Here is a 23,413-nt window from a genome sequence, read left to right on the forward strand (position 1 = left end):
TTGTTTTTGGTTTGTATTAGAGTTTACTGGGAGCCTCTTCAGAAATGGGCTATTTTAGCAACTTTTGGATGTGGCTAGTAGATATTTATCTTTCCTTTGCAAATTAATCTTCTGGCATGCTTGTTTCTGTGAAAGTGTGAAATTTCCTGAAAATACACTGTACAAATTCAGAGCGCCTGGATCCATTTTCTTCTTTAATTTGTAATTACAGAGCTGCAAGTTGTCCAAGAACTACAAAATAAGCCCATATAAAGAATTACTAGATGTTAGAGTTTGATGATTTTACTGTTGCTTTTGCTCTTTCTATCATGCAGTTTTGTTCACTGATGCCTTGGCTGAAATTAGCTGCATCATTTGTTTCTGCTTTTAGTTCAGTAGGCTAATTTTTTTTTATTTTTTTTTACAAGACTCATAAGATGCTTGCAGCAAATTGTGATCCTGGTTACTTGAAGCTTTGCTTTTCTGCTAACTATAGTAAGACCTGTTCCAAAAAAAACATTACCTCATCTATCCTAGGGCTGCAGGGTAGCAGAATTAATGTACTCCAGTATTTTAATTGAAATCCAGTGTGTTTGCCTAATCTAGTAGCTTCCCTTGAGATCTTCCTATCTTACACAGAGGGGAAATAAACCAGAGAATTCATTGATGTTTCTTAGTTGGCTGGAACCTTTCTGAATCAGTTTATGTGAAAAAAAATCCTTATGTAAGCCACACACAGGGAAGCAACTAATGTTGAGTCATATTTCTAGTTTTGTTTTTCTTTCTGTTGACCCTCATAAAGCTATAAAATGCAAATGTTTTCTCACCAATGACATAGACTGTGTAGTCTAGACAGCAATAATGTTAGTTGTTTTTATCAAGCTGGCTCTTAAAAAAAATAACCCCCAACCTTCCAATTCTGAAATTAGGTCCACAGGGAGAATCCAGAACAGGTCCACCAGGCTCTACAGGATCACGAGGACCACCCGGCCCTCCAGGTCGTCCTGGAAATGCGGGTATTCGAGGTCCTCCAGGGCCACCAGGATATTGTGATTCATCCCAGTGTGCTAGCATTCCTTACAATGGCCAAGGATTCCCAGGTAGGTTATGAACAACCAAATTGCTCTTTGTTGCAAATAGCCTTCACAGATGTGGCTGTTCATATTGAGTTGCTTTACATGAGACAGTCCTGCTGGCCTGAACATACTGAGTAGAGGAAAAAGCTGCAGCAAGCAGGTCTGCCTCACTGTAATGTGCAGACATATGAACAGCCATGTGTATTTGGATTCAGATTTAATTGATGTTATGTGTGATTCACTTTAAATAGGAAGTAGAAACAAAGTATTTCAGTTTTTTGTTGTTTTTTTTTTATTAACATAGAAAGTTAGTTGAAAATGTTTTGCATAGGATTTAAGTGACCATTTTCTCTTCTTCTTTTCTCCCCCCATCCACTCCCTGCCCTTTCCAATCTTCTTCAGAACAAGGTTGAATTCTCCATGTTTCTCTTGAAAAATAAAAAGAATGCTGTGGCTGGCAATTTCCGTGTGTCTCTTTTTGAGCAATGTCAGGATTATTTATACCAAATTTATACCTGAAATCAAAATTTCCCACAAAGGAAATCCATTTGGTGGTACAGTACAACTGAAAAACACCACTGTCCTACAATTTCTACTGAGTTAAACACCGTGGAGTCTCTGACTAGCCCTGGGTCATACCAGCCTTCTGCTCTGTGTTGAATCATAAAACAGTAGGCTGCTCCTGGAACCAAATACAGGGTCACCAATTCTGACTGGAAAGATTCCAATATGTTTTAACATGGGGATCCTGCAGGACCAAACTGTTGTTAACAGATTAATAAGTATGCATTGCAACATCTCAAAGTTAGTGTATGTGATACTAGTACTGAATATGGTTTGCTGTTAGTATATTGTGCATGTACTCATGAAAAAAAAAATTATATATATATATATATGTACACACTTGCAGACTCAGTGCTGCTGGCCAAAGAGCCAGATGGTTGTGAATATCTCACAAAATCCTTATTTAAATGAAAAAGGAAGAAAATTGTGCCTGTGATTCAGCAGTGTTCTTCTTTCTAGTGAGCAGATACGTATACATATATAAATATATGCCTATGAATTAACTGTCATGTATTTAGTTGGATGAAAGTATGTTTTTGCACATCAGATGGACTTTTTAAAAGACTAACATCATCTTTGACCTGTTTCAGGTTTCGGCTAACACATTTTCTAAGTCGCCAGTGCTGCTTACAGTTTGAATACATGAAAATCCTGTTTCTGAGATGTTTGCGCACGTGCTTATTAGAAAATGAGTCCGTATGGATATTTCACCACGGATATGGTTTTTGAACCATGTTGGCCTCATAGTATGGGGAGATTCCTTTTACTAACACGACTTGTGAATGAGATAAAGGACAGTGATGTCAATTCATTCAGCCTGTTGCATTTCAATAATATAAAATAGACAGTCTTTCTTTTATAAAAAAAGACCCAGACCATCTAAAGTCTCAGTGGTGAAGGAGGCTTATAAAACTACTAACTAACAAAGGTAATGGCTTTTGAAGAGACAGATTTAACCCGGTAAATGAGAAATGACTTATGTAAATAGTAAACTAATTGTGGCTTGTAAATGATTTGTATGGGACCATACCCGCTAAAATCTGTTAACAACTCTATGTGATGCTTTTGCATAAAAGCCTGCTGCTGCTTGCTGTATGCCATAATAACATCTTTGACAACGTAAGAAATCTATCTGTCTGTTGCTTGTTACCAACATGTTGAAATCGGGGCATGTGCCTTTTTTCTTATGTAATCTTGTTGGATTCTGTAACTACAGTTATAACTACAAAAGTTTTAAAATTATTTTTCTTCTGTTTTGCTGTAGTTTTTGGTGTTCCTGAAGCACCAGCTGTAACTCGCTTTGTTTCGAGGAACAGCACAAGAAAATGACATGTACTGTATATTGCCGCTGGTGATAGTTACGTGTACATTTATTTTCCCAGTCTCAGAGAAAAATAGTACATGCTGAGCCCACCTGTCCATTTTACGTACTCCATGTGTTCTATTAATTATGCAGTATAAAATAAAATCCAGTGCTTGGGTTTCCTAAATTAGCTGTAAAATAATAATTTTATTTGCTTTGCTTTGTTTGTTTGTTGTGTGGTGTTTTGTGTTGTTGGTGGTTTTTTTTAACAATATTCGGTCCCTTGCATAATTTAAGACTCTTTCTGCAATGTTTTGTGTATTATAAATACAAAGCCTTTCAAAATTAATTTTTTAAATTTTTAAAATTTTGCTGCCAAAGTTATAAATGAACAAAACTGAAAAGTACCCCCATGAGCTATTAATTTATATATTTATTATATGGAAATAAGATTGGACTAACATTGTGTAGACAAACTAACTGTCATGGTATTTGTGGATTCAAAGACATGCGATAACTATAATGTTCAATCGGACAACTATTTTCAACCAGAACCATACGTGCCTGAAAGCGGACCCTATCAGCCTGAAGGTGAACCCTTCATAGTCCCCATGGAGTCAGAAAGGAGAGAGGACGAGTATGAGGACTATGGAGTTGAAATGCATTCACCAGAGTACCCTGAGCACATGCGCTGGAAAAGATCGCTGTCAAGAAAAGCAAAAACAAAGCCATAAGAGATCTGTGTCTTGTATTGTGGTTTTTTTTTTTTTTGGGGGGGGGGGGGGGGGGGTTGGAGGGAGGGTTGGTTGGTGGTTTTTGCTATACTTGCATTTGCAGATACACACAGGGAGAGTGCATCATTTGTTTGGCAGAACTGTAGCTTTCTGGTCTTCTCATATCAGACACACCCTTGTTCTGTATCTCGCTTGTGTGGGGATAGCAATATGTGTAACTAGCAATTTCATTATGCTCTGGACATGCTTGTAAAATACTATTGCTTACAGGGGCTGCATACAGGTTCATATCTGCATTCAGTTATCCCAGGGCTGCCTTTTCCTTAAAATAATGTTTAAAAAAAAAAAAAGGAAAAGAAAANAAAAAAAAAAAAAAAAAAAAAAAAAAAAAAAAAAAAAGGAAAAAAAAAAAAAAAGGAAAAAAAGGAATAAAAAGAAGAAGGAAAAAAACCCCAAAAATAACCACAGAGCTGCTGCAAGGTTTTTGAGGACTGTCTGCTTTAGCTCTACATTTTTCTTCTTTTTCAAATGCATGTTTGCAGTTCAGTCAGGTCACAAGTCTGCATTATCTAGCTGAAAAAGAAAGAAGCCCAAACTTCTCTATCCTTCTGATATCACTGTCATTTTCTTCTATTCTTAGTTACACTTTGCAGAGCATGTACTGCTCTTATACATCTCCTTTAAACACCACAAACATTAAGTAGCTGAAATCTTTGTATCAACTGGATACAGTTTAATAATGCCTGAAATCTCCTTGTTTGTAGACACAGCATCATTTATGCCAAATTGCAGTCAATCCTGCAGAAATGGAATTGCATGTTTATGTTGTATATTTAGTATGGAATTTGATTTTCAGAATACAGTGTTTCATAGTTATCAAAAGCAGTTGGAAATTGTTTGCAAGACTATGGATATAGAATTGCTGCTTTTATATTTTAACTGCAAATTGTGAATTTCACTGCCTTATATTATTTATTTCTGAAATGAAAGAGGCATTTTTCAATAAAACTACTGAAAATTTCTATGTGATTATTCATTTTTTTTTTTGAAAGGCCCACTGAGTCTGATGCCTGTGTGTTCAGTTTGGTAGTAATATTTATTCCACCATTTGGAGATGCCGGGTGCCAAAAGTCAACCAGAATGGGAATAGTCTTAAAATCAGTATTTGGGTTGTGGTATCTTGAGGTTGGTGGATGAAAGCAGGGGAGGTTTCCACCGTCTGAGGTATGAATACAGCTTTTAACAAAATTTAGTCTGTGACACATTTGGTGAAGAGAATGAAAGAGAGGCTCATCGGTTCCAGGTTTTTTCCTGCTTGATGTTTCTAATGGATGGTTGTTGCAGCCAGAGAGAATCTTTACCTCAGGAACTACTTGGACTGCACAAAGTTGCTAAAGCCACATAATTCTTCATGTGCCATGAGCAGCTGTGGTGGCATTCAGTTCAGTGTTAGCAGATAGATTTATTCAGTGGAGGTGTTTGGTATTTGGTGAGCTTCATCCTGTTGGGATCATGCAGGACATGGATATCTGCTCAGGAGGTCACCTCAGCTTTGATAACATCATAAGCCATAGTTTAGCTTTACATAGCCAGGGCGACAAGGCTAAATAAAACAAGAACTACTACTTTTCAATTGACCAGAAGAATCACTTGCTAAAAGAGAAGAGAATGGACTAGAGATGATCCTTCCTACTCCTGTTATCTTGACAGAGCACTATCTTAGATGTAGTAATACCTTTCGCTACTACTGGAGTAAAGCCTTTCACACTCATTGGGAAAGCTGCAGTGGCATTTTTGAAGATCATGGAAAGCCGTGAATGTGGAATGATATATGCAGGCTGGCTTCCTGATCACTGAGTGTTTACTCTGCACTGGAAGTAGTGATGAATGTTAGTGTCCACAAATGGTGGTTATAGAATATCTTCATAGATGGCCTGAGTAATTATCAGTGAAATCATCTAGTTGTGGGATTGAAGCTAGATGATCTTTGATCCTTTTCAACTCAGGCCTTTCTATGATTCTACGAAATGAAGTAAAAATGAATGGCATTTTTCATCATGACTGTGATTACAGCTGCGTGTTTTTTAGACTGAAAGGGAATAATTCTGGGCAGCTGAACTAAGGAAACATTTAATCAAATCCATTGGTTCTTTATGTTCTCATGTAATTGTGGAGAGTTGAAGTATCAGAAATATGTCCTGCAGCTTGATGTGCAATAAAGAAATGCATGAGTCTGGCAGAAAATAATAAAAGGTTGGTAGGAGTTTAGAGAAGTGATTCAAAATGTTTCTCTGAACTGTACTTAAAATAATGACATCATGCATTGGTCTCCCATATGTCTGTTTCTGGCATTGACTGTGTCACCAGGACAAGCTTAACCAGATGCCCATATCTACATAAGAAGGATTCCCATCTGTTCTCCAAAAAGAGTTTTACTGAAGGAATGGCATATTTACAGCATATATTTTAAGTTATTTTCCTATTCCTCCACAAAAAAAACATACCCAATGTCTTGTAGACAATCTTCAGATTCCTTGTGCTCTTTATAGGTATCAGTCTTAACAGAGGTGCTGCTATTTCATTATCTGCTGGTCTGAAGTATTTAAACAGTACGTAGAAGCTCAGGCCATGCATTTTAATTACAAAGTCCCTGCTCCGGATCTGCAGGATGGATACCAGCTCTAGGATGTGTCTCCCCTACAGGCATGGAACTGTGAATCATGACTCAAGATGACCTCTGAACAGTTTTATTCTAGGGAGAAAAAAGAACAAAATAAAACCTCAATAGACAACAGCAAAGAAACAAAACAAAAGAAACATCCCCAAACCTGGCTGACATTTCTTTCCCCTGTGCTACAGTACTCGACATAGGTGTTCTGCTGGCAGTCCATTTTGGAATAATAAAGACTTTCCAGTGGCTCATCCAAAGTCCAGAGAAAATACTTGAAGTGTTTGGACAGAACATATAAATGAGTGTTTACTGCTGGAGGCCAACAAGGAAGAATAACTCACTTCCAGGAATTCTCATGGGAATGACTTTGTGGGGGTACTGATGACACTTCTGGGAAACCTGATGTGAGGATGAGCCAAGCAAGTCCTGGAGAAATACAGATGCAAAGCAAATACAAACAAGTCTGAGTTCCTGAATACCTCATGAACAACCAAGCAGTTTGCATAGTCTGGCTATTTTAAAGAATTGCTTAAAAACTCACTTTTAATTTTATGTGCATAAATCCTTTGGCAAAAACTGTGGTTGTGAACAAGAAAGTGGGAATGGGTCATTGCTTGTCTGAAATTAGGACTGAGCATTGCTGGGAGAATCTTAATGAAGGAATTATTTCTCTGCATTCCCACAAGTATTTTTGAGAGTTCTTCGCATTCTGATTGCACAGATAGCAAAAGTGCGCAAATCCTCAGGAAACGTTACTGTTTTATGAAGGCTAAATATTATGATGGTGTGTCATTGCTGGGATCTCTGGACAAAAATAATGGGAAAAATGGAGCAAAGGAAAACATGTAGAGTGCCTCACTTGAAATAGCGCTTCCCTTCTTTTTTTCTTTCTGTTGTGGTTTCGTGACAATGTATTTTGAATGCTCTAGCACTGGCTGCACAGCAATACTCTCAAAGAAAGAACACAAATGAACAGGGATTCATGTTGCCAGATATGTCTCTCAGTCTACAACAGGAATAGCTGTTCTTAGGAAGACTTTTTTTTGGCTTGATCAGCTCATTAAGATGTGTACGGTCATCTCCTATGTGACTGGAAAAGAGATAGAAGAAATGTTCTTGAAGAATTCTGCCCACATAAAAATTCTTAGTTGACATTCAGTTAAAAAATAATGGAGTCAGAATGGTATTTGAGTGCTGATATACTGTTTGCCTCTGAAAATGAATGCTCAGCTGCCTTTTCATTTGTGACATTTAATATGTTTGTATCCCAGTATTTCTATTCTTTTGATTCATGTGTGAGGATGCGGAGCTAATTCTGGCACATAGTATCTGAGAAAGTGATTTTGAAAAGTAAACTTTAATCCTGAGTTCCGTAACATCAACTGTATTTTACCACTGACATAAATGAAGTTGAATTTATAGTCAGCAAATCTGTTCTGTAAGCTTGGAGATGCAAAAAAGCTTTTAACAATAAGATACTTGGTTTTTAATGAGGAAACACAACAAGATGGTTTGGAGCTGTGACCCAGATTTTGCTCTCAGTTTTGTTTCTGGGTCAGCATTGTTGTGAAAGTCTTCACCCTTGAAAAACACTTTGTTTCTGAACTATTCTTAGATAATAGTTAATAGATAATAGTTGTTCAGTTCAATTTCTACTTACACTCTTGTATATTCAGCCTTAGGTGCCCTGAAGGCTTAGTTCCTGGTCACTTTTGTGTGACCCATACTTATAGAGTGGTGCATGCTACTGACTGGGCTTTCAAGTTGCTAACCTTTCTGGGTGCTTACTTTGAGACATCTGTGGATGTCTCAGTTTCAGAAGGGTCGATGCCTGTAATATCCTGACCCCTTTAACCTGCCTCAGGTTATTTTAAAAGTCACTACCAAGATTACCAAAACTAAAAAAAAAAAAGGACAGAAAAGACATGTCTTCACTCTCTTTTTCTAGCATGTTATCCCTGCAAAGTTCCTGGATTAAAAGTACTAAGGAGAGTTGTTTTTCCTTGAGCTATAATGAAAATAGAAAAGCTTTGGATGCTCTGGAGACACTGGAAAAGAAAAAACAAGTTTTTCCATCAAAGAGTGCACCTAACCAGAGACCATGTAGTTCACTGGAGTTACTAGTCTCTGAAGTAGTGATACAGATCTTAGTAAGCTACCAGAACTCCAGTGCTGAATGTGACAACAGCGTTCCAGTCTGGGACAAGCAGAATTATATAAAACTGATTAATACTTTGACTAATACTATTTTTGCGGCTGCCAAACTGAAGCAAAACTGAGATGTTTATCAGTTATAATGGCCTGCTGTTTATGTCTCACAGCAACCACCACTGGAAAGTTGCAACATGTAAATGTTTTCAGCTTTGGGCTCCTTTCACGTCAGTCAATAGAGCAAATTAAATTACTGTACACCATCCAGAACCTGTTCTCTCCTTATCAGTTATACCAACACTTGATGCTCTGCACAGTCATTGCTCCCTTTCCTTCCTTCCTGCACTATTCCCCTCCTCCCATGGCTGCAGCTCTGGGATCCCCGGGGACAAGATAAGTTCAGGTTGGATGAAGTCCAGCAGAGCACCTGGTGAATTGTGGGAACTAGGCCTGTTTGGCCTGGTAAAGGAAAGGCTGACAAGGGGAGATCCAGCTGAAGTCTTCAGCTTCTTTTCTCTTGCTGCTATTGCAAAAAAATTTAATTGCAAAATCTTATTTTGGTGGCTATATATGTCATTAAACCAGATTAACAGAGGAGTTCTCTGGGTTCATGGATCTCGCATCCCATATAACCTGTTGCACTTTGCTAATGCTTGAATCTAAAACTGCAAAGTCAGATTTTAGGATCAGAGTTTTAAGGCTTCTTTGTTGTTAATACTTGTTTTAGAAGTGCTCTTTCAGTTTTTCCTGTATCTTTTTGTACTGTTTGTTGTCTTGCTGCTTTGATATTGTTATTGCAGTACACTGACAAGCAGGAAGTCATTTCACTAGATATTTTGCTTTTCTTATTTGTAACTACAGGTGCCAGTTACCATGTGAGATGGTTCAAGACATGTTCAAAAATTTAAAATAAATAAATAAATAAATAAAATTTTCCCTTTTTTTTGCCCAACAGAAGTCAGTGAAAAATAATACTTCTTTATCTTCAGTGAATCTTAACTTTATTTACATTCAGTGTAAATAACTGAAGGTATGAAGCCATATCCAGGGTTTCAAATAGAAAAAAAACCTATCTTAAACATGCTATCAATATAATTCTTGTATATGCACATGCACACTGTCATATATGTATATACATCTATTCAGAGATAAGGAAAGTTTTATTTTATTTGAAGTCCAAAGGGTTGTTTTCATTCCACTTACTGAATTTTGCCTAATTTCAGCTCATTTAGGATTTGTCCTTAAAAATCAAAACAAAACAAAACAAAAAAGCAACAAAAAGAAGTTTTGGCCCAGTATCCATCCTTAAATGTTTATCCTTAAGTTTTCAGTTCTAGAAACTCTGTTGATATGAGAAATGTCATCATAACAACAAATAAAGGAGAATTTGCAGACTTGTTTTCTTTGGCAGTTCTTCAGAATACCACGAGTACTCTGTGCTGCTATTTGGCAATGCCCTAGCATACAGTACATCTGACAGAAAACTCCTGTAAATACAAACCCCAGCCACTGCATCCTCCAAGGTTTTATCCTGAGGTTGTATTTCTCAATCTCACTAACTGATCTCTTTTCAGTAGCAACAGAAGTCAAAACAGCACCAAACATTTCTTATATCTGTCCCATTTCTCACTCGCCTAAAATAGTGTCTTCCCTCTACAGTATTTGCTTCCCCAAAAACAAACTGAGAAAACTGCTACTGAAATAGGTGAAGATTTCAGGAACATGAAGAGAAATACTTCTAAAACTATAGCAACAGTTAAAGCTTATACTTCAGACAGAAGCAGAAACTTGAGTTCCCATAATTCAGACCAATGCTGGCACAAGATAAGATTCCAACCAAAGGTCAAGGAAATTAAAGAGAGAAACTGTCTTGTGCAAAACTGCATACTACCACTACCACAGGGGCAGAGTTTTGTCCTATTTCCTCCTGAATCTGGGATATCAGATTTTCATGGGCCCAAATGCATTGGTGCACTGAATGCATTCATTGTAAGTGAGAAAAAAAAAAAATAAAATGATAAGGAACTTCAAGAAAAACAGAATCCTTAAAGGCCACAACTTTCTTTCCTGAACTTTGCCTTTATTTATTTATCTATCTATTTATTTATTTATTTTAAATACAACCTCTTTCTCCAACTGAGTTGGGAGAAGGTGCCTAACTTCTTGCTCAGGTGAATGAAATCACAGAGAGAAGGAAGAATTTGACTTCCCTGGCCAACACATTTCTAAATTCTCACTCTGTCTTGATTACCGGGGTGGCATACAACAGTGTTCAGAAAGAAAGGAACTGAAGATCAGAAGTGAAGAAATAAAGATGAAAATGCATACAGAAATGTTCAATTGCAGTCATCAGCTGGTATACTTTCCTCCTGCTGACTGGGAGGAAATGTTAGCCATTAACGGTGGAAGAAAGCTTAATCTATTCTGATTTTCTGAAAGAAAATGAGTGTCTCAGTTTCAGCTGAGATACTTTTAATAACACACCAGTGCTTTGGTTGCTGCTGAGTGATGGGAGCATGCCCAAGACTAGGATAGGCCTGATTATATCTGGGACTAGGACAGGTGCCAGGTATTCCATACCATCAGATACCATGTGGAAGGTTCTCAAGCTGTGAGGAGGGGGGTAGCTGCTGCTGGCACATGTTGGTCAGGAAGTGGTAAGTCTTTGAATTGTTGCTGGGTTGTTATGACCTGCAGTTCTTCCTTTCAGACAAAAGCACAGCGAGGTCTTGCATAGTGGATTTCTTTTTTTTTTCTTTTTTTTTTTTTTTTTTTTTTTAATGCTTCTTTTGACTGCATGCCCACAAGAAGTTGTATTAAGCATGCTGGCTCTTGGAGAGAGCTTGCTCCATTAGTTTATATGCTAGCAGGCAATAAGCATTAGTGGAAGCCAATCCATTTTAATAACTACTTCCTCCTTTACCTTATGAGTAAGATATATCTAGCTTTTGTTGTTGTTTGTTTTCTGGTTTTAGTTACATGCTTTAAAATAGGCATCGAAGTTTCTTGTGAAGTCACAGTAGTCACACATGTTCCAAGGACTGCATCCATGTGGTGCAGTATGGAAACATGAACTTGGGGATCTGCATATGCAAGAGTGACTTCTTGGTTTGGATGATTAACCTATTATGGTAACTGAACTTTTCTAACGTTGCCCAACATGAGGAAAAGGACAAGAGCTCTGTGCTGCCACAGGGGCACAGAATGGTTAATATTGGGAAGACCACCTGAAGATCATTTTGTCCAACTCCTGGCCAAGGATTAGCACGGCTAATCCCAGCAGGGTGGTCTGGACCATGTCTAGGTAGCTTCTGAAGATCTCCAAGGAGATTCTGTAGTCTCTGGGTAATCAGTACCAGTGCCTTATTACCTACAGAAGTGTTTCCTGGTGTTCAGAGAAGAATCCCTTGTATACTTTTTCATGCCTGTTGCCTCTTGTCCTGGTACCAGGCAACACTGAAGTGATCCTTGCTTTGTCCTTTTTGCACCTCCCTTCAAGTATTTAAATACATTCCCTCCTGGGGAAGGGGCTGAAGGCCCCAGGCTGGGCTGGAAAGGTGCTCTGGTTCATAGACAGGGTGGAAAGGTCGCAGTGAAGTTTAGGCAGGGTGAGTCAGGCTTATGGTCTCTTGAAACACTGTTTTCTGTGTGTACAATATTTGGCTTGGGAAATTCTGAAGTGGCCATTACTGGGTTATTCATTTACCAAGCTCAATGATACACTGTACAAGATGTGTCCTTGGAAGGACTGCCCCTTGTAAGTCTCTGCTGGACAATGGCTGCTGCTTCTGAAAGATGATGGTAAGTTCAATACTCTCTTGTTGGAAGAATGCAAGAGATGAGCACTCTAGCTAAATAAAATGGCAATGATATCTCTGCTAAGCACACAGAGACAGAATAAATTAAGAACTGAGAGACCCGGCATTTAAAACTTGTAGTTCATGCACTAGGCCAATTGTGAAATTAAAATAAATAAATAAAAAGCCTACTAGTTTTGCTCACAGATCTTTGTGTGCATATTTAAAGCAGTGCTATTTACTGGGGGCAGAAATTATGAAGACTATAGGTGATGATTAACAGGACTACAAAAACAGAAGGTAACAAGTCTACAGTTTAAAGTGTACCAGTCATCCATTTCTGGTAGAGGATACACAGATGGACCACATTATTAGAATATGACTGTATCCTATTGAAGCAGAAGGTTATCAAGAATTTTTCAAGTGGGAGTACAATCATAAATATGAACTAAGGTTGCTGTACCCTGCTTTGTGTAGCAGTATATAGAAATAGGAACTAAAAATGGACAGTGAATGAGCTATAGCCAGCTACTTATAAATAGATACTCCAGGCAGTTCTCCTAGGAATGTAGATGGAAAGACACCAGAAGGAGAAATAGACAATGACCTTTCAGCCAAGTGCTGATTGTCAGAGGCGATGTTTCCTGAAATAAAGGTTTTATTTGACAGTCCTGCATGAAATAATTCATTTGGATATGTGACTGACTCAGTTCATCTGCAGTATGTCTCAGCTTCTGTCTAGTGGCATTACTCAGACTTTCAACTTATGAATTTAAATTTCTTCCTTAAATTATATTTTCCCATTCAAATTTGGGATTATTTCTGCCTCATTTAAAGTTGAAAGTATAGTATTAAAGCCATGTATTGGTAGATATCACAAGATAACGCAGCTTTTCCTTTTTTTCCTGAATAATATTTTACATTTTAATAGATCCATCCTGTGTATTTGAGTAGCTCAAGAGATTTTGGTATCTCAAAGACAAACATGTGTTCTGTTTCTTTTTAGATGTACTTCTATGATAGGCTTGTAAGATGTGGAAGAGTTCAATTTGAAGTTAGAAATGTTGACGTTTACATAGACACATGTAGAGGTAGTTTCATTTCAGCTCTAGATATTGATCTTACCCAGAAGGGCTTGGGGAAGATAGAGCTCTCTTATCTTTTATTACCTGTTAATAGGCTTCATCAGTCCTTCTGCATGCATTGTGCTGCTTCACAAATGGGTATAAGTCAACATATAGCACATTGTTCTTTTGGTGACTCACAGCACCAAAGGTTTCATAAAAATGTTGTTCAGTATGAAGGAAGAGCCTTGGAATACTTAGGTGCTCTATTACACATTCAGATAAGATGGTCCAGTCCATGGTGCTTTCAGAATCCTGGAGGATCAAAATAATGTCCATTTCCCACACAGAATGATGTGTTTTGCATTCTGTCTAAACGTAGTCAAGAGAATGCAGTACACTATGATAAAATGTGCTTTGTGATTCATAGGATGTATACTCACTTTGTCTTGATGTTATACGTCTTTTATGTGTTCAGCCTATTTTGATTTTCCATTCTGAAGAATGGTCCCAGATACATTAACTGGAAGGCTTTTATTGTAGTACCAGAAGTGTGTGTATTTTGTTTCAATTTAAAGTTCGTTCAACTTTATCTGTTAAATCTGATTTTATTCTTGCTATTATTACCCCAGGATCATAATTTGCCAAATATACTGTGAAATTATACATATTTCTAAAGGTGCATGAATCAATTCATTTTTGGCATTCAAAACTTTTAAGGAAAATTTTTCATTTTCTTAGTATTTAGTTTTTTGGCACATCACACTGGAATATGGCCATTCTCTTACATTTATAGTATTGAGTATTGTACTGTTGGAAAAGCCACATCTCAGTGTGGTAGAAATTCCACTGGAGGAAGAAACAGTTCCTTCCAAACCAGTATGGTTTTGCCTTCAATAAAATCTTTGGAAATGGATCAGTATTGCATTTCATGAATTATGGTCACATTTTCAATAGGTCACAGTACCCTGAGTTAAACAGAGTTGGACAACTTCAAAAATTGTTTTTCCTCCCTAGAAACTTCAACTTCTGTTTAGGCACTGCATCAAATTACACTTTGGGTTCAGCTGTGAACCAGCTTTGTGAAGGAGACTGGTTAGCCATGCTTGTTGTGGTGCTTAGTCCAAGCTGGCAAGCTTAGCTGAGACTGCACTTTGTGCTGGGCTTAGTGCTAAGACAGTGTATCTACGTAACCCCTCATTTGGGACTAGCTTGTGACATCCCATGTTCAAGGCAGGCAGGGTTGACATGTGTCTGTTCTCAAAGGATGGTGCAGTCTCACACTGAATGGAATGGTCACATCTTCAAAAATGCTTAGTATGTAAAAACTGGCTTTACCAAATTTGAATATAGAAGATATCTCTTTGAGTTTCCAGGAGACTAAGTGTTAGCATTTGTCTACAGCACTCAAACTGCATAACATAGAGGCCAAGTGAATAGGATCAAGGTGGTAGCTCCAGAAATATGGGGGAATGGCATTGCCAGGAGAATGGGACAGCTGTAATGTCTAAAAGTATCATGGGAGACCTGATAGGATAAGTCATTGAAATTTACTTTGTTATTCACAGATCTAGTAAACTTGTTCACTGTAGATTGTTATCCCCTACCTCTAAGTGCCCCAGTGCTTCTTCCAGGACACCAGTAGGTGCCTAGAGAAATGTAGACAATCGAGAGCAAAGAAGGAAGTCCTTTTATTAAAATTTCTTCCACCCTGGTTAGCCAACTAGGCCATTTAGGAAAAGACTGCATAGCAAATGCTACATCATGATTGGTTCTCATGCCCAGATTGTGTTTTATGCCACTGGAACTGTAGGATTCAGAAATCATGAAACTGAGAAAAAATCTTTCTTGGATGGGTGAATTTGGATCTTCTATCTATGTATGCTACTAACACTGTATAAAGGGAAAATGCAGAGTAATTTCCTTGTGGGCTATTTTCAAGATAGAAACTAGAAAATGCTACAAGGAGAAAGAAATTAGAGATTGACTCTTTCACGTGAAAAATAACCATTCGTCTTTCTTAATAGGTAGGAAGTACAGAAAGTGTATCTGCTAAAAATATCTTGCACTGAACAGATTTGAGCTAAGTTGTTTAAAAGCCTCAGTATATTAAGGTATTACAAATAGAAATTAAATTAATTTTCTAATTCCTGTAAGTTTCTCTGTCAATAATATATATTTAGCTGAAATGTAGATATAGCTACGTAAAGAAAAACAAGCAATAGACAACAAATTAAGCCTGTTTTCTCTTGCATTGAAACAGCATTTAAATCTTCATAAATTTCTACTTATCCAGTCAGGACTTCATGGATATCGAACAGTGAGTCAAATTTTAGTAGAATTTTCATCCATCTTATTAGATAGTAATAATTTTTCACTAATCCCTCACCCCCACATTTGCTGGAGTAAGCGTACACTGCAAAGTCTTCAAAGTACAGATAAATTGATGAACTTAATTACTGTAAGCATCACCATGTAAACAAGGCTAGGGTTCCCCTTAAGGAGGCTACCAAACCCTTTCTGGGAAATCATTGTTTTGGGGTGTTTTTCCAAAATACATTTATGCTAATACATGAGAGAGGGAGTAAACATGAGGATTTTGAGTTGTGTGTGCTGTTGCAGGGCTATGATCTTGTGGAAACAATGGAGATATGATGGGATAGCTTTCATGACTGGAGATAGAGGCTTTTTAGGAAGGACAGGCCAGGAGGCCATGGAGGAGGAGCTGCCCTTTGTGTGAGGCAGCAGTGGAATCCACAGAGCTTTGCCAGAAGATGGATGATAAGCTAACTGAGAGTTTATGGGTAAGGTTCAATGAGCAGATCAGTATGCATGATATTGTTGTGGGTGGCTGCTACAAACAGCCTGACTGGGAAGAACAGATAGTTGAAACCTACATACGCTAGAAATAGTTTTTTGTTCACAGGCCCTGGTTCTCTTGGGAACATTAACCACTAAGATATCTGCTGGAGGGCCAGCACAGCGGGGTGTAAGCAGGTCAGGAGCTGCCTGCAGATCATCAATGATGACTTCCTGTTGTGAGTGATAGAAGAGCAATCGAGGACAGGGCTTGTACTGGACCTCATTCTTACAAACAAGGACGGCCTCACTGGGGATACGAAAGTCAAAAGGCAGCCTTAGCTGCTGTGACAGTGAGATAGATGGAGTTCATGGTTGTGAGAAGGAGCACAGTAGAAAGCAAGATCATATTGAATAGTTTTCAGGAGGACATTGACTTTGGTGATCTACAGTGGTCATCTTGTCCAACCTCCTGCTGAAGCGGGGTAACCTAATGCAGGTTGTCTAGATAGGCTGAGTAGAGGATAAGATAAACTCCAGCCTCAACTATTCTGTGATTCTATGATTTCAGTAGTTGGCACTTTGCATTTCCTGCTACTCAGGGTGGATCATGCTGTCATGGAAACTTGGCCAGGCATAATACAATTGATGTAATTTGAATTTCTGTCACGCTTTCTTATGCTGTTTAAATAGTTGTTGAGATAAAGCATGAAGATATTATTAACATTATTTTATGATCTCCTCAGATCTTGAAGCCTTTCCAGTCTAGCCTTCCCCCGCAGCTCCCACTGCAAACTTACTGAGAAGAAATCTTGAACATCATCTTAATGGATGTTCAGCATAGCAAGTTTCCAAGTATTGTGACATGAGTCACACAATTTTGTACAGTCACTGTCAAAACATTTAGAAAAACATTTTCAGAGGTGAACCTTTAGGGAAGGCAATGTTTCTATGTATGCAAACTACAGAGCACTAAATAGTAGCTGCGGTTTTGGAACAGGATGCAAGCCTGATGTGTGCAGAGGTGGATTCTGAGTATCTTTGCTAGGTTCTCAATGAGTGTTTCAGGACTGACATAATTGATGACTCAACCCAGGTAACTGAATTTCATATTTCTAAACAAAGTGCAGCTTTGTGTCGGAGTCCGACATTCACCATAATATGAAAAGATTCAGTTCTGAGCTGGTCTAGGCAGTCCTGAATTTGGACCAGAACAGGTTTTATTGGTACATGAGTAGAATTAAAAATTAAGGTAATCAGTCCTATGGAGGCTCTTTTAGGACAAGAACTATCACAGAACTGATGAAGTGCAATGGAAAGAGAAGACTGTAAAGCAGTTGAATTTTGACCGTGCTCATCAAACTCTTGCTTTTAATTTTTCCCCAGAACCTTAATAAAGAGTTACAATAAAGAATTGTAGCTAGAATGGAGGTGCACTTCAGGGAAGCAAGATTTTTGTTGACCTTCTTATGAGCTTAAAAACGAGAAAAGTAAGGCAACACTGAATTCATGTCTTCCAATCATTTTCTTGCCTCATTGTAAGGCAATAAAAGCAATGGAAAAAACAAAATGTCACCTCACTGAAATGTTCTGCTTTAAAATAAATTATTAGTTGCCATTCAGTGAAAGCTTTGGAACATGGACCCAGGCACTTAATTTGAGTGTTCTCAGCCATTAAAAAGATATTTTTTTGAGGAGTATCCTTTCTATGATAACAGTCTGGGGGAGATCGCTGGCTGCTATCTTTTAGTGGTCAGTCACTCTGTGGCAGATTGCTGTTCAGATGCCATTGTCACTTAATTGTCAGATGACATTGTCACTTAATTGTCCTCTGGAGAAGCAGACCCAGGCCTTTCAGTAAGACTTTAGTTTATTTCCTGAACGTATGACAAAGCTTCTGGGAGGAATTAATTGCATTTCTTTGTCTAAACACACCTCCTTGACTGTTACATCAGTGCACTGACAACTAACAAATGCATCTCATCATTCAGAAGAGAAAGCATTAGTTTTCATTGCTTCCAGGAGGACTTCCATGCCCCACAGCTGTTTCTTGCTGCTCTCCAGGGTAAATGTTGAAATACTTTGTGTGAGCTGGTGAGAAATAATGCCTTGAGCTCTTTGATCAATATAGGAAAGCTCTGATTCCTTGTTTTCATTCTCCCTGTGTTATTCAAGATGTCATATCTAAAAATAATACTCATGATGCTAAGAAAGAAGAATGAAGCCCAGACACTGGAAGTATTTTACAGGCTGCGATGTCATGTCTTGAGATGATTTTGTTTATGCGGTTGAAAATACTTTTATTCTTGCTTTCTTTTGTTGTCTCGTGACAGTACAAACTGTACTTGCAGAGTGTATGATCCCCAATGAATTTTACTGAAAAGAAAAACAAATATTCAGTATCTATGTATCTCTTTAAATCTCGTACTTACCATCTTATTTTTTCTGATGAGACACCATAAAAAAAGCACCTAAATTTTCCTTATACTTCTGAGGATTCCCTTAATGCACACAAAGATACACTTCTTTTGAGACTGCTAGGGCTACTTGAGTTGTAAACACAGCAGGCCTATTTTTTCTGTCCACAACACCAATACTGTATTATTGAGAAAGTCTCACGTTGTGTCTGGAGAAGTTTAGATTGGATATCAGGAAGTTCTTCATGTTCAGCATCAGAACAGGCTGCCTTAGAGAGTAGTGGAGGTATTTAAGAGATACTCTGTGGCACTCAGGGACATGGTTTAGTAGTGAGAATCATGTTGATGGTTGAACTCAAGGATCTCAAAGACCTTTTCCAGCTGAGCTGACTCTGGGATTCTGTAATTTTATTAATGCAGGTAAGCTTGTTTAGCCCACAGTCTTGAGGACTGCCACTCTACAAAACATATTTGTCCAGCTTAGCCAGGCTCAGAGGTTCCCATGCTCTTCTCTCTCTCAAACACACAGATACACAGGGAACATCTCTTCCTCACAGGCCATGAGAGCAAAAGCAGTGGTCTGCCAAGTTCTCCCATTCTTACAGGGACTCAGATTAATTTGATACTTAATGAAACATTCCGTGGAGATTATGCAATTCTGACAATCTAACAATTTTTGTCAATGAAAACTATCAATGACTCCCACCACAGATTGACATAAATAATTTACTGGGTTTTTTATATGCAAGCAGAAATTTTGCACTTGTGGTGGCTAGGGTGAAGTCTCACATAATTCTCATGTTATTTTCCTGCCAATTCTGATTGCTATGAAGTTTCATGAATGGGTCAGTATTTTCAAAAATTCACATACTTGTAACAGAATTCTTAATTCAAAGCTTTTGTGTGTGTGTGTTTGTGTTTTTTCACATTGTACATACTGTATTATATTCATTATTAACATTTGCAACTTACTGTTGTGGTGACTGCAATTGCTCTCTATGTTCAGAAGTTTGTTGTGAAGAGGGAAAGTTTGTGTTAAACCACTTGGGTCTTTATTTTGGAGCACTAATTGGAAAAGATTTGTGGAGGCAATTTTTCTCCTACTACGTGGAGAAAAGACAGTAAAAGATGGAATGTATGTTCTAGACCAATGAAGTATTCCTAGCCCATAGAGTATGGAAGTAAACCAAAAGTCTTTCCATTGACTATCCTGGATTTTGGAACATGTCTTGTGTGTTTAAGTGGCGTCCAAAGGTCTGAGCTGTTCACAAATGGTCCATGTCTGTTGTCGTTACCAGGAAATGTATGGAATGGGCCAGAGTTTGAAGTTACAGTTTTTTTCAGTTCCAAGTCACACGAACAAAAAGAGAGATGTCATTATTCAATCTGCTGCAGTCTTACAGAGTGCTGAGTTTCCCTGAGAAGGAAAAAAAGAAGAAAGAAGAAGAAAGAAAAATAAAATAAAAAAAGGGTTGGGGGGTGGGGGGTGGGAAGGGAGTGGGGGAAAGTAATGAAAACAGTGTTGGCTAAGAGAATATTGGGGGAGAACTGGTAAATCTCATTAAAGGGGAAGAGCCATTATGAAAATGGTCATAAACACAGTTAGACTGGAAATTAATAGTGCAATGAGATTCTGAGCTTAAAAAAACCCCCATCACTATTTGATAAATATTTTTAAAGAATCCTTATAAGTATGGGTGAAAAAGTTCTGTAGAAATCACTGCATTAAAAATATAAACAAAATATGAATTTGGTGTTGTGCAGAGGACAGTTTGCTATACTTAAGGCAAGTTCTTTGTGAGTAATCGTGAGGAGGCACCGTTTACAATTCCAAGTGAACATACTCAATGGCACTGCTAATTAAGATGTGAACCGCACTCATCTGTAACCTCTTGCTGAGGTTAGCTAAGAAAATAGAAAACAACTTCTGGTAATACTTGAAATAAGGTCTAGGGGCCCACAGCACATAATGAACAGTACTGAGAAAATGGGAAATATGTTGCATTTTGCTTATGATTTCCTGAAAGTTATGAACAACTACTTGCTCTGAAGGGTAATGTAATATGACCTGGCTTATCAATTTCAGCTTCAGAAAAACAGAAGCTATTTTCAACTTTACTACACTTTTCCAAATGTGCCATAAGAGTTTTAAACTTGGATTAGTATAGAGTAAAATCCCCAAGGTTGGAAAAGACCCCCAAGATCATCTAGTCCAACTGTCCACCTTCTGCCTATATTTTCCCACTAAATTATGTCAATTAGTGCCACATTTACATGTTTCCTGAACATCTCCAGACTTGATCACAGTTCCCTCAGCTGGTCTTCATAAGACTTGTGCTTCAGACCCCTCACCAGCTTTGATGCACTTCTCTGGACACATTCCAGGGCCTCGATGTCTTTCTTGCTGAGATGGGCCCCAAACCAAACACAGTACTTGATGTACAGCTAGAGTTGAGTACAGGGGGCAATTACTCCCCTGCTCTTGCTGGCTGTGCTATTTATGATAAAAACTAGGATGCAATCTGGCTATCTTGTGTTTAGCTGAGGATCGACCAGCACCCCCATGTCTACTTCTTCTCCACATTCCTCCAGCCACTCTTCCTCAAGCCTGTACTGTTGCCAATTATTAGCTGTTACCAATGTTCTTGTTGCTGCTAAAAGGAGTTCTAGATTAGTGTATCAACGGTTGGGTACACCAGAAATGGCAACATCTACCTGACAGTAGATTCACTGTCAAGGGAAACCTGTGTTCATGGTCAAAACTCTGCCATTTGAAAGTGTGATTATGTTAGTAACTCATGAAAATTACCTAGAAATATACCTGGTTAATCATAATTTGATTACACCCTGAAAAGTAAAGTTCCAAGAAAATTAAATTGAGGTTTTTTATTTGCACTGAGTGCTCTTCATCTCTATCAAGCAACTAGATGTTGAAAAAACCCAAACAAAATAAGATCAGAAGGAAATGCTTTGGCTTCAGGCTTGCTGAACTGTCATGAAAAAATGTTCTGGTTTCAGCTGGGATGGAGTTGACTTTTCCTCTAGATAGAAGGACTGAAAAAGGACATTGCTTCAGTCACAGAAACTCTATTCATTCCTTCTTCCGTAAATGATGATGACAAACAAATACTTCTTTACTTATTAGTCTAAAAAAAAGAAAAAAAAAAAAAAAGGTGACTCACCAAAGCAGAGTGGGTGAATAAAATTTTGAAAGACTGCCTTACATATTTGACCAGTGTAATGATCATTTTGCAGACCTTTTATGGGTGATTTAGAATATACGTGAGCATAGAGTGAATGTGGGGGTGAGAAAATGCATTTTCCCACATAGAAACCCAAACCACATGAATCTCAAATGAGCCTTAAAGCCATAGTTCAAAACAAACCCACTAGGCTAAGTTCTAGGAATTCCTTTTAGAGTGCAGAAAGACCAGCATACAGAGTTTTGTGCCCTTTTCAGAGCCAGTTAAGGACACTAAGTCCTAAAAAAAGCAGAGTGATTGTTGTCTTACTCTAATCTTAAAGGCTATAGCCCATGACTAGTCTGTGCCTGTGACTCCAGCTCAGCAGGCACAATGTCTGTGCAAGTTAATGAACAGAAAAAAAAAAAGGGGGGGGGGGGGAAGGGGACAAGACAAGAAAAGAAAAGAAAAAAAAAAAGAAAATATTTTGAATCTTCTTGTTTGAAAGACATAGTTTTAAATGGCATTAAGTTAAACCCCATCCATGTTGCCCAGCTTTGGACTCTTGGCTTCCCTGATAGACCTATGCACCTATGCTCAGGACATCTGAGGAAAGGATTTTCTTTCAATTATACAGTGGATTTAAAAAGTAGACTTTAATATCTCTTCATTGTATGTTTGCCCTTTTCTGATTAATTACTGTGACCTGTGTTGTGGTTTCAGGGCAGGAAGCCCCTCTATGTGCGGCAAACTGGTCGAGTAGCAAATTGCAGTTGTAGGCTTTGCTTTTGGTATAACAAGTTGAGTACTATCCTGATTTATTATGCTAGCTCCTTTGGCACTCTCTAGAGTAGACATTAAACCCATAAAGACAGAGCAGCTTTATGAAATGGCCACTCAGGATGCAGCACTGTTTTTGTGGCCTTGGTTGAGAGGACAACCTGGTAGGCCTGGTACATGCTGGTGTTCCCGGGAGAAAAAAATGCCTGCATTCTCTATCTGGCTTTTTTTGCTCCTGTTCTCTATGTGCTGCCACTGGATCTGCTGTAGGAGTCTGTAACTCTTCATTCTTTTCTTGCACATATCTTGGTACACCTCTTGATATGATTCTTCTCTCTACCACATGCTTTCTCTGGCTATTTCTCCTCTTTTCTGTTTTCCTCTCTCCCATCTGATTTCCTTTTTCTGTGTGGATCTAATCTGACTTTTTCCATGGCCTACAGAACCAGAGAAGGTTCCAGCATTACCTGATCCTTCCATTCCTTTTGTCTAGCTGTTATGAGAGTAGTGCTGGCATAGTCCTGGCTGAATGCAGGGAAGAAGAAGGAAAACACTGTGCAACTGATACATGAGACAGGTATGGGACAGAAGAAAGACACACAGCCAATTTTATTTCCACCAGGAGTTACCTATGAATTCTTTGGAGGTACCAGTACCTCTTCCTGCTCTGAGACCTGTCCACTTCTTCATGGAATCACATAATGGTTATAGTTGGAAGGGATCTCAGTGTACAGGAGCCCATGGACAGAAGGCTATGTGGGACAAAAGAATTATTTGTCTTTGTTATGTGCATCTTTATCCTACCTTTGACACATTCATGACCTTGAGGTGTTAATAGTGCAAAAAACAGAAAAGAAGGGAATGCAAGGTCACTAACTTCAATCACAGTCAAGCCT

General features: G+C 38.3%; 1 protein-coding gene across 8 annotated transcripts in view; it reads left to right on the top strand.

Moving 5' to 3' along the window:
• COL12A1 (collagen type XII alpha 1 chain) overlaps window positions 1-4,678 on the top strand; it is a 98,267-nt gene extending 93,589 nt beyond the window's left edge. For 5 of the 8 annotated variants that reach the window (XM_015859052.2, XM_032443437.1, XM_015859050.2 and 2 more), the window contains 2 exons: window positions 909-1,079; window positions 3,475-4,678. In XM_015859052.2, coding sequence (XP_015714538.1) covers window positions 909-1,079; window positions 3,475-3,656 — 353 coding nt within the window. In that variant the 3' untranslated portion in view covers window positions 3,657-4,678. Of the gene's footprint in view, window positions 1-908; window positions 1,080-1,457; window positions 1,517-2,209 lie in introns of those variants that run through there. The other 3 variants (XM_015859054.2, XM_015859055.2, XM_015859056.2) reach the window with 3 other exon arrangements.
• Window positions 4,679-23,413: the final 18,735 nt, after the last annotated feature.

Source organism: Coturnix japonica, chromosome 3 (genome assembly GCF_001577835.2).
Source record: "Coturnix japonica isolate 7356 chromosome 3, Coturnix japonica 2.1, whole genome shotgun sequence".
In the NCBI taxonomy this organism is placed as follows: Eukaryota; Metazoa; Chordata; class Aves; order Galliformes; family Phasianidae; genus Coturnix; species Coturnix japonica.